Here is an 11,989-nt window from a genome sequence, read left to right on the forward strand (position 1 = left end):
AAGAGAGGAAATATATTAATGTAAAAATTCTCTACCACAAGTAATAGAATACAGTACAATAGTCCACCAGACTGAAAAATTGTCTTTGGCTCATCAGAGCATAAAATCTGCATGAAAGCATGGCATATAAAATAAGAAACATATAAGACAAAAAAAATACAGTACAGTACACAAGTAAAAAATACAGATAAAATACGTAAAACAAAGCATCGAACATTAAAACAAAACAAAAATTCCGTGGCGCAAAGTCCTACTTTCAAAATTTTCCTTTAGAAAGTTGCATACGTATCATCAGATAGTGTCAAAAGTAAAAGTACTCATTAAGTAATGTTATATCAATACAAATATATCATATAATAATATTTTATTGCTCATGCCTTAACATATAAGCAACACTTTACTAGCGTTGCTTGTTAAGAAGGAGGTAATGTTAATGGCTTTATATACTGTTGGTGCTTTAATCTACAACGAGGCATCATATTTTACAAGCTCATCATTTATTTTTTGTGCTATGTCTGCAAAGTAACTTGTAACTGTAGCTGTCAAGTAAATGTAATGGATAAAAAGAACAGTATTGCTCTCTGAAATGTGGTGAATGAAGTATAATGGATAGCTCACATTAGTATTGTTCAAGTAAAGTACAAGTACCTCAAAATTCTACCTAATTGAATTACTTGGGGAAATATATTTAGTTACTTTCCACCACTGATGTGAATTTTCGCTGGTTGTTTAATTATGTGGAGGTTCGGTCAATTGCTATTATTTCTAACAATATTGTTTTTGATGGTCAGCTGCCAACTTTAACTCTGATGCAACCCCCCCGCCACCTCCCCTGCCCATGCGCACACACACACACACACACACACACACACACACACACACACACACACACACACACACACAAAGAAACACACACACACACACACACAAACAAACACACACCGCACCACCCCACTCGCACTCAAACAGTGAGTCATCTTTGAACAATCAAAGGAGGCTGGAACTAGTTTGTTGTTTCCTCCTTCTGAGAACAGCAGCTGTGTTCAGTTATTGTGGATTCCAATAATTTTACTGCAGAAGAAAATAGAAGGACTGATAAAAATCCCTTTCCAGGGTTCAGACGCATAGAAAACGATACAATAAAACATGACTCGACATTAATCACACACATTTTAAAACACTGGTCTTTAAACAGGATTTATTGTGAAAGTGGCAGCTTTTCTAAAATCCTGGCTGCAGCTCTTCATTGTATTTCATTTAATTGTCCTTAAAAGTCTCATTTAGATTAAAATCACTTCCAAGAGAAAAGAAATAAACTGTGACACAATTTCCAGTTAAGATGCTTAAAAAAAATTATATGTTCATCAAAAACAGTAGAGAAAACTCTTTCAAATGAACTTTTCACCAGCAGAAATCAGCTCTGACCGTTTCAGGTCGTAAGAAGATCTGGTGTCTTTATTCAGTCTTGTTTTTCTAGTTATGTTCAGTCTGGTTCCTTTAAACCAGCTCAGAGAAACAAGAGGTTTTTCCTCCACCGACAAACTGAGAACCGAGTACAGTTTAATCACATGTTACTCAGAAACAGAGAGGATGCATGTATCCACACACACAAACACACACACACACGCACACACACACACACACACACACACACACACACACACACACACACACACACACACACACACACACACACACACAGAATCATAGCTGTAAGCGAGTGTGGGCTTGTATTGCATTGCTTGTATCTTTGTGAGGACACATTTCAGTTTTAAACCATTTCTGCATCGTGAGGACATTTCGGGGACCGTTTGAAGGTTCAGGTTAGAACCAGGTTTATGTTAGGGTCAGGGTCGAGGGAATGCATTATGTCAGTGATGGTCCTCACTGGTATAGAAAGACAAACGTGCGTGTGTGTGTGTGTGTGTGTGTGTATTTGTCTTCCAGGACCTGATGGAGAGCGACAGCATCACTCTGGACTGGATGTTCAGATACTCCCTCATCAATGACATTGTCAAGGTAACGACCTGTCGCCGAGGCAGAGGGACGGGCAGAGCGGTGGTGGGCGGAGCTTACAGAGAACAGCCTGGTTTCCACGGAGACAAGGACTTCACTCTTCATGAGGCTCTAAAATCTCCTTCCAGAAAACTGCTGATATTTGAAATTCATCCTGCTGTGCACTTTTATTTACGTTAGGGATTTAACTGAATACCGTTACATTACTGATGAATGAGGAGATTCAAACAACACCCAGATTTGTGGAGGAATATTTGTCTGTCAGAGCTAAAACTGCACAATCCTCCGTCATTGTGGCGCTTCTCCACCTCTCAAAGATCACCTGTCAATCAAACGGAGAGGGCGTGGGCTCTCCAACCCTTACTCTTGGATTTTCTTTCAAATATCATATCATATCTGTGTTTATGGTTTAAGGTCTTGCAGAGTATCTACATCCAGGGCATCAAACAGCAGAACCTACCACACCCCAGCCAACGAAAATAATGATAGAAAAATGACAACAACAAAGTTAGACAGTGGCCAAATTAGCAACATATTTGCCTGTGATACTCACAAAAGAAAATCAAGTACTGTCACAGTCCTTGTTAAGGTTTAGAGTCCAGACCATATCAAATTGGTCCCAAATCTTTTCCGATTTTTTTTTCCAGCTGTAGAAATGAAGTAATTTCATGCAGCTGCTGTTTGAAAGTGGGCGCACGAACAGATTTCCAGTTGTTTAAGATCAGCGTTCTGGTTCCGTGTGGCACAAACAGCAGCAAAAGCAGGTGTTTATAAAAGAAAACCAGTAGAAAATGTCCCCCCAGCATTTCACCAAAAGTGGACAGGTCCAAAAAGAAGACAGTGCATGTGCCTTCCCAGATGTTACATCTGTCGCCAAGAGGCGACACCGATGATTAAAATTTCTTCAGCTTCTGTGTTTATTGATTTATTTTTTTATATCCAGGGCATGGCGTTCCTCCACAACAGTGTCATCGTCTTCCACGGTAACCTGAAGTCGTCTAACTGCGTGGTGGACAGTCGCTTCGTCCTGAAGATCACCGACTACGGACTGGAAAGTCTCCGGACCGCCAGCTGCCCCGAGGACACACACGCCTACTACGCACGTATGACAGCATTAACATGCACACACGTACAGAATATCCGAAACTGTAGGTGCGTGAAAACGTCACTTCTGCCTGTGTGACATCATCCAAGGGGGCGTGGTTGAAATTGAGTTAAACAAAGTTCAGCGTGTGTTCAGGCGAATTTTACTGTAAAAATGTAAATATTCTGTCAACTGTCCAGTTCTTGTAGATGTTGAAGGTGATTAAGTTATGTTGTCCTCATGACCACATTTCGAAATAAGAGTAGACAACATCTTTATTTTTCTTTTCTTTTCTCACTGTCTCACAGAGATGTGAGAAAAACTAGACACTTTTCTGACCACGTTTCATTCTGTGTTACTGTAATATTGCGCATGTTAACGTACAGTAATCGTGGACAACGGTGATGAAGTGGCTCAACAAGTAGATGTAGATGCACTTATCAAAAACTTGAGTCTTCGTTGCCTGTCGCAATGCAGGGGCGTCCTGGTGGTCCAGGGGGCTTAATGAATGTGCCACGTCCCCTGTTGGAGTCTCTCTGTCCTGGACTGACTCCCCCCCTCCCTCCCCTCCCTCCCCTCAGGTAAACTGTGGACAGCTCCAGAGCTGCTGAGGTCAGAGTGCCCCCTTCCCCGTGGGACTCAGAGGGGAGACGTCTACAGCTTCGGTATCATCCTGCAGGAAGTGGCTCTGCTGAGGGGAGTTTTCTACCTCGACACAAACACTCTCACTCCTAAAGGTCAGTGGGCTCGTGTTACTAATGTTGTGAGGACCTAACTCATTCGTACGACGTGTTGTACGACGTCCATAGCGCTGACCTCAGTTGTTCATATGGAAAAAAAGAGACGTTCAAACTCCAATCCCCAATCACTGTATAGTTCTCCTTCAGTCCGTCACTTTTGTCTGGATATGAGTCGTTTCGTCTTCTCTTAAAGCAAGGGGGGTTCCTTTAGTGAGGCGGACTGGCAGCTTAATTCTGCTCACACGGTCACATTGTGGAGACCAAGAACAGTTCCTGCACCATATGTGATACAGAACTGTGGATTAGGACCTGGTTTAAAGACAGGGTGAGTCAACGTGGACTGGATGTGAAGTGTGTGTTAATGTGTTTGTGTGTGATTCAGTGTAGGGTCAGTTATTTACATTCCAGTGTGTCAGCTCGATAACACACTGCTGTCATCACACACATTAACACGCACACACACAGATGACAGCATGTTGTGTTGTTGACTCAGGATTCATCAGTTCACAGTCTGTTCTCACACCAACATGGTTCTCACTGAGAAATCTGTCCGTCCTCTGAAACCAACACGTTCCCCGTCTGCGTGATCCTTCCTCTGCTCTCAGACCAGGTTTACACAGTGAGACACATGAACCAGACTACAAACTAACTCTAAGGAGGTCTTCAGTCTGAAGTCAGATCGCAGCAGAAAACTGACTATGGACTGACCATGTGGACTGGATTTCTGTCTGCAGGGGAGGAGGTGTGGTGATTTTAATATCTCCTGCTCTGGTCAATGATTTGAATCCCGTCTTTTTTCACCCCCAGCCCAATAATAATTACAACCTGCCGTGTCTCTGTGAACTGGCTGCTCCTCCTGTCGTTTAAATCCCATCCAGAGCCACATCCTAGTTTTTATTGTGGGACGGAGGAGTAAAGCCATCCGGAGTGTGAGAGCTCGTTAAATGTTCAGTTGTACTGTCAGATACAGGAAGATACAACTCTTCTCTCTTGTCTTCGTCCTGCCGAGTGTCCATGTCTCTCACAGACCAGATCCTGTCGTTTCACCAGGGTTAACATGTCGTCCTGAACCTTGAGTTGAATTACGGAGGAGCCCTGTGATGTTCATCCTGTCTGGGGCTGGATGGTGCCCTCTCGCCTAAAGTTACCTGTGGGTTTGGTTTTATCAAACTCTGAACTAAATAACTGGATTGAGACCACTATGAAAAGGAGGGTCTCAGTCCACCTCCAAGTGAACTCTGGTGGTTTGTTTGCAGTGTGAAAGCAAAGCAGACCAACGAAAAGATTTTATGACAGTAGAGGTTTGCTAAAGTGCAGCATGACCCCCATTTTATTTTCCTCACATGGGTCCAGTATCTGGTTTCCTGATGACGCAGGATGACAACGCCCAAACTGTCCAATCAACGGGTTACCTGTCAGTCCATGTGACTTAAGCTGCTTTCCCACATGCACTGCGACCCTGAACTTTTTGAGGCATGAGCCGGAGGAGCTGCATGTGAGAACGCGAACGTCCGATCAGTTGCACCGGACATTAAATGGACTTCACCCTGCCAGCTCCCAGGTACACAGTCTGTTTAATGTCAGATTCAGCCCATGTGTGAATAGAGCAGGTCATTGTCCGGAGAATTCACAGCGAGCAAGCGGACATCATGTCCTGCCTCCTGCACGCTCCACCCAGGCGCCACCTCTCGCCTTAACCCACGGAGCATTTCCAGCAGGTGAGAAAGCGTCTCGCACGGACAGTCTCCTGTGAAAGGGAAAATCTGGACAATGTCCGGAGTTCATATGAGAGAGCGGCTTTAATTTCTGTCTGGATCTCAGTTCCCTGCAGGGTTCAGATCCTCCACAGACCTGTTTTCACTTCATGTTTACTCCATGAAACAGACCAGAAATAAAGACAACAGTGGATCGCCCCAGTTAAAACGCAGACCATGACACACAGAGTCCTTGGTTTGAATCTTGCCAGGGACCTTGTTTCTTGTGATTGCTCCACTAACACTATGTAATAAAGGTATACAATAACCCCCCCCCCCGAAAACCAAAACCAAACGACCTACTATAGATAATAGATATATTCCGACAGGACAAAGTGCAAAAATGTCACTGACTCAGTCAAGTTGTCGTAAAAGTAATTATTGTAATATAAACGTAAACAATAGATAGACAGAGCGGTGGCGCCCTCCAATGGACAATGTGACATCTGTCACAATATTCTATTACAAGTAAAAGTCCTGTATTCAAATGTAAAAATACATAAGTATTATCAGCTAAATGTATATAAAGTCTCAAAAGTAAAAGTACTTATGGAGAATGGCCCCTGTCAGATAATAATATCATATAATATCATATAAAGCTGTAGTCCAAATTGCTTCACAAAACAGGATTAAAAATAAGGTCCAAAATGAAAATAAACACTAACAATAAATAAAATGTTCTATAAAAACAAACCAATACCAATAAAAGGTTTGGAGACCAAAACGATTTGCTGTTGTTCCTCAGAGGTGGACGCAGACAGTTCTTCATGAATGAAAGTATTAAACATAGTTTTAAAGATGATGTCCCTGCCTGTCCTCCCCCCTCAGAGATAGTGCAGGTGGTGCTTCAGGGCAGCGTCCCTCCCCTCCGTCCCTCCCTCTGCTTCTACAGTCACAGCGAGGAGCTCGGAGTCCTGATGCAGCGCTGCTGGAGCGAAGAGCCAAGCGAAAGACCGGACTTCAACACCATTAAGATCCTGCTGAGGAAACAGCACAGGTGGGCGGGTGGTGGTGGTGGGGGGGTCATTATTTAGTTCTCATTCTGTGTCCTACTCACAAATATCAGCTTTGTGTTTCTTCGTGTAACTGCTGTCAGTTTGAATAAAGATTAAACCCACATTTACCAACAGACACAAACGGCCCAATCCCAATTCCCCACTTGGCCTTACCCCCCCGTTCTGCATGCTGCCACGTAGGGTGTCCCATTTCTTTTGGGGATCACAGGGTAGTGGTCGTGTAGCCCTCCAAATTGAGCATTTTCACATTCAGACTCCAAATGATGTGGTAGAAGAAAATTCCCAGAATGCTCAGTATCAAGTGGTGTCTCAGTTCCTAGGTAAAGATTTCAACCCTTGCCCCTTGTAGCTCCCTTCTGAAGGGCCACCCCCCAGTCTAGGGCTCTCAAAACTAGAGGAGGCCAAGAGGGAGGGTTGGGATTGGGCCCAAATACACAGTCTTATGTCTTTGTATTTGGGCCCAATCCCAACCCTCATCAGATATAATCACACAAATGTTACTGATTCACTGTCTGAGAGGGACCTACCTTACAATGTTCAGTAGCTGATTCCTACTGAGAACAATACTGTGTTTTTATTAACCGTAGTCACTGAGTTCCCTTGATTTTGACGTGACTTTTTGTGTCTGAAGTGGGCGAATTGTCTTATACAGAAACATCTGAATTTATATTAAATGATCTTCTTCCCAAATACAACAACAAATACATTGCGCTGGACTTGGGTGGGACTGCAAGAACACTTAACTGCAGATCTAAAGCTGAATGTCCCGTCCCCCTGTCTGTCCACCTGTCTTTCCCCCTGTCTGTCCACCCGTCTGCCTGTATAGAGGTTATGGTTCAAACATCCTGGACAATCTTCTGTCTCGGATGGAACAGTACGCCAACAACCTGGAGGAGCTGGTGGAGGAAAGAACGCAGGCGTATCATGAAGAGAAGCGCAAGGCCGAGGCGCTGCTCTACCAGATACTACCACAGTAAACATACTGCAGTACTACTGCATCAAATACTTCATAATTGTATTTTTTTCAGTGCTTTTAGCTCATTTTGTCTGTTTGTGTTTCAGTTCAGTAGCGGAGCAATTGAAACGAGGTGAGACGGTTCAGGCCGAAGCTTTCGACTCTGTTACCATTTACTTCAGCGACATTGTCGGCTTCACCGCCCTGTCTGCTGAGAGCACGCCGCTGCAGGTCAGTAGAACTCAGTAGAACATAAGAAAACAACCGCTGCAGGTGACTTGATGAAAAGGTCTACATTATTTAGATTTTCCTCATCATTCATATGATGCAGGTTTCTACAGCAGCACATCGTCCATGCCAACATGAATATAATAACATGTTCCGGAGTCACACCTGAAATCGCAAGGGCTCCATCTAGTGGTGTAACATGTTATTATCACAACAGAACTCATTTTCTAACTGTCACTTTTAACTTACTGTAACTAATCGTGTAAATGTGTTCTAAAAAGTGGCACTGGGAAGTTTAAGTGTTAAATTCACCGTTTTTTTTTGTTTTGGTTTGGGGTGTTTTTCCGAATCCAGGTTGTGACCTTGTTGAATGACCTCTACACCTGCTTCGATGCCATCATCGACAACTTTGATGTTTACAAGGTAAAAGATGGCTCACCACAGTCACAGTCCCCCCCCCCCCCCCGCGCCTCCAGACTTTATGCTAAGCTCCACTAACAGTTTACCCCCTCTCATCTGAAATGCTATTTTTCTACGTTAGTGAGCTTTTAAGGAACAGTTGGGTGGTTCAGGTAGTCAAGTTCAGTTCACCCTCAGCCCTCAAGTTGGAAGGGGAAAGTTCTTCCCCATTGAAAAGCCTCACACTCGATGCCACCTTGTGTGTCACATCTACAAAGCATTAAAAAAAGAAACAAAACAAAATAAAAACTCAACAAAAAAGTTGATCTACTTTGTGGGTACTGATTTGCCACCCCGCCCCAAGAAATCCACATATTCTAAGACTTTCTGAGACCTTAAATTCTGAGTGAAAAGTAAAAAGTCAACATTTTAAGACTTCTGAATGCTGCCCTCAGGTGGAGACCATTGGGGATGCCTACATGGTGGTGTCAGGTCTGCCAGTAAGGAATGGTAAGCTCCACGGTCGGGAGGTGGCCCGCATGTCTCTCACCCTGCTGGATGCTGTCAAGAGCTTCAGGATCCGACACCGATCCAACCAGCAGCTCCGGCTACGCATTGGCATACACAGCGGTGTGTGTGTTTTTCTGTCAGTATTAGTGATAGTTGATTCATTAAAAACACTAGAGAATAACTGGTTTGTTTTATGTGTGTGTGTTCAGGTCCAGTGTGTGCAGGTGTGGTCGGGCTGAAGATGCCCAGGTACTGTCTATTTGGTGACACAGTCAACACAGCGTCACGCATGGAGTCCAATGGAGAGGGTAAAACACCCACAAACACACACACACACACACACACACACGTAAATATTACTGAAATAATACAGAACAGAATATACTTTAATATATCCCTGTGAGGAAATGTGTCTTTGATTCCACACTGCAGTTCCTGATGCAACAAACATACAATTCAGACATAAACCACATAGAAGGTTATACAAAGTACTTAAAGAAATACACACAACCACACATGACTGCTGTACTTTAAAGGCCAGACCAGTTACACCTCTTACCTCCTCAAAGAGTAACCAACGACCAGGCTGAAAAAGCAGCGTTTCTCTGCCCTTTCTGGGTCACGTCGGCTTGAAACTTTCCTTTAATTTCATGATCACAACAGCTTCAACGTGAATGATACTTTGATCCAGAGCATTTAGAAAATTGACAAGAAGACTCAAACTTACATTTTTAGTTCCACTATGCTCGAAAAAAAAACAAAAAACGAGAAAAGCCGATCTGAAGCCCCCCAAGGGACTGAGATCCAGACAGACATCAAGTCTCATGAAGTCACATGGACTGACAGATAACTCGTTGATTGGACAGTGTTGGTGATGTAATCTTGCACCATTAGAGCTACATGGACCCACAAAGGGAACTTTGACAGCAGGTCTTCATGAACTGGTAGAAACAGGATGAAAAAGAGGTTCGGGTTTTTCATATTTTTTCTGTAAAGAACCCCACGTCTCTTGGGGACACTGGCAGCACTAGACGGGCGACAAACAAAAGGAAAAACCTAAATAAATGATCGGAGAAACATAACAAATGCAGATGCGTCCAAACAGGTGCACTGCATGGTACAATTAAGCAATTAACATCCAGTAATGCTCTGTGGCCGGTATAGAAATGCTGAGCAGGCCCAGTTGATTCTGATTCTGTATCAAGATCGAAGATCAAAGTGACTCTGAAAGAGGGTTCACTGCAGATGGCAGGAGCCTCAGTCACAAAGACTGTTCATCTGGCTGGTGTTTCTATAGCAACAGTGACTGAAGTGACATCTGCATTTAGCTCTATGGGAAAGACGTTAGTAAATAGGGTCGGAAACTGTGGTCGACAGGTCACATTTGATGACCGTGATGCTCAAGCATTAGTGGGATAGGTAGGGAAAAACAGAAGAGCAACTCTTCCCCAGGTGACTGAGGATGTCAGTGCAGGACGCAATCAGACTGAGTCAGCAAGAACAGTCAACAGTTACACAGAGAGGAATATTATAGTAGGGTTGCAGGGAATAAACCCCTCATTACAAAGACGAAGGCACATCTGAGAGTTCAGTGGAGCAAAAGCCACAGGCACTGGTCTACAGAGATGTGGAAAGAAGTGATATGGTCAGATGAGTCATCCTGCAACATGCTCTCCACAAGTGGGCGAGTGAATGTGTGGGGGAACACAAAGAGAACGTTGCAGGCCTGAATGCTGGACCCCTACAGTGAGGGGATCCAGTGGCTCTGTTATGCAGTGGGGGGCATTTTGTTGGCATGGTTTGGGTCCACTCGTCCCCTTAGAGGGAAGGGTCAGTGCAAATCAATACAAAGTTGTTCTGAGTGATCACCTTTATCCTTTGATGAAACATCTCTATCCTGATGGGAGGGGTCTCTTCCAGGATGACAATGCCTCCATCCACAGGGCAGCAGGGGGTCACTGAGTGGTTTGAGACACTTGATGTTGGTTTCTCCTTTAATCTGTCTCCCGTCTGTATGTTAGTCTTGTTATTACAACAACTCAAAGCCTCAGATTAGATTATTTTTCTGAAAAGAGGGACACGTTTAAACAGTCATAACTAATAACTGGTTTTCTGATGTTGATGTCGTTTCTCTGCAGCTCTGAAGATTCACGTGTCGGAGGCGACTCGTCAGGTTCTGCAGGAGTTCAGCTGCTTCCAGTTGCAGCTCAGAGGAGAGATCGAGGTGAAGGGAAAAGGACGCATGAGGACGTACTGGCTGCTGGGAGAGGACAACACCAACTGATGGAGCAGAGGGCAACACCAACTGACAGAGGAGAGGACAACACCAAGACCAACACCAACTGACAGAGGAGAGGACAACACCAACACCAACTGATGGCGGAGAGGACAACACCAACTGATGGAGCAGAGGACAACACCAACTGACAGAGGAGAGGACAACACCAAGACCAACACCAACTGACAGAGGAGAGGACAACACCAACTGATGGAGCAGAGGACAACCCCAACACCAACTGACAGAGGAGAGGACAACACCAACACCAACTGATGGCGGAGAGGACAACACCAACTGATGGAGCAGAGGACAACACCAACTGACAGAGGAGAGGACAACACCAAGACCAACACCAACTGACAGAGGAGAGGACAACACCAACACCAACTGATGGAGCAGAGGACAACCCCAACACCAACTGACAGAGGAGATGACAACACCAACACCAACTGACAGAGGAGAGGACAACACCAAGACCAACACCAACTGACAGAGGAGAGGACAACACCAACTGATGGAGCAGAGGACAACCCCAACACCAACTGACAGAGGAGATGACAACACCAACACCAACTGATGGAGCAGAGGACAACACCAACTGATGGAGCAGAGGACAACACCAACTGACAGAAGAGAGGACAACACCAAGACCAACACCAACTGACAGAGGAGAGGACAACACCAACTGATGGAGCAGAGGACAACACCAACACCGACTGACAGAGGAGAGGACAACACCAACACCAACTGCTGGAGGAGAGGAAAACAACAACACCAACTGATGGAGCAGAGGACAACCCCAACACCAACTGACAGAGGAGAGGACAACACCAAGACCAACACCAACTGACAGAGGAGAGGACAACACCAACACCAACTGATGGAGCAGAGGACAACCCCAACACCAACTGACAGAGGAGAGGACAACACCAACACCAACTGATGGCGGAGAGGACAACACCAACTGATGGAGCAGAGGACAACACCAACTGACAGAGGAGAGGACAAC

At 44.6% G+C, this 11,989-nt stretch overlaps 1 protein-coding gene across 1 annotated transcript in view; it reads left to right on the plus strand.

Annotated features, from left to right (window-relative positions):
- The window catches only part of npr1a (natriuretic peptide receptor 1a), a 46,848-nt gene extending 35,231 nt beyond the window's left edge, over positions 1 to 11,617 (plus strand). The window contains exons 13-22 of the mRNA XM_040122121.1: positions 1,948 to 2,019; positions 2,960 to 3,119; positions 3,682 to 3,837; positions 6,423 to 6,591; positions 7,437 to 7,583; positions 7,673 to 7,796; positions 8,148 to 8,216; positions 8,648 to 8,822; positions 8,912 to 9,010; positions 10,841 to 11,617. Of these exons, the coding sequence (XP_039978055.1) occupies positions 1,948 to 2,019; positions 2,960 to 3,119; positions 3,682 to 3,837; positions 6,423 to 6,591; positions 7,437 to 7,583; positions 7,673 to 7,796; positions 8,148 to 8,216; positions 8,648 to 8,822; positions 8,912 to 9,010; positions 10,841 to 10,986 (1,317 nt within the window). The 3' untranslated portion in view covers positions 10,987 to 11,617. The remainder of the gene's footprint in view (positions 1 to 1,947; positions 2,020 to 2,959; positions 3,120 to 3,681; positions 3,838 to 6,422; positions 6,592 to 7,436; positions 7,584 to 7,672; positions 7,797 to 8,147; positions 8,217 to 8,647; positions 8,823 to 8,911; positions 9,011 to 10,840) is intronic.
- Positions 11,618 to 11,989: the final 372 nt, after the last annotated feature.

The sequence above is a fragment of the Xiphias gladius genome, chromosome 24 (assembly GCF_016859285.1).
Source record: "Xiphias gladius isolate SHS-SW01 ecotype Sanya breed wild chromosome 24, ASM1685928v1, whole genome shotgun sequence".
Taxonomy (NCBI): Eukaryota; Metazoa; Chordata; class Actinopteri; order Istiophoriformes; family Xiphiidae; genus Xiphias; species Xiphias gladius.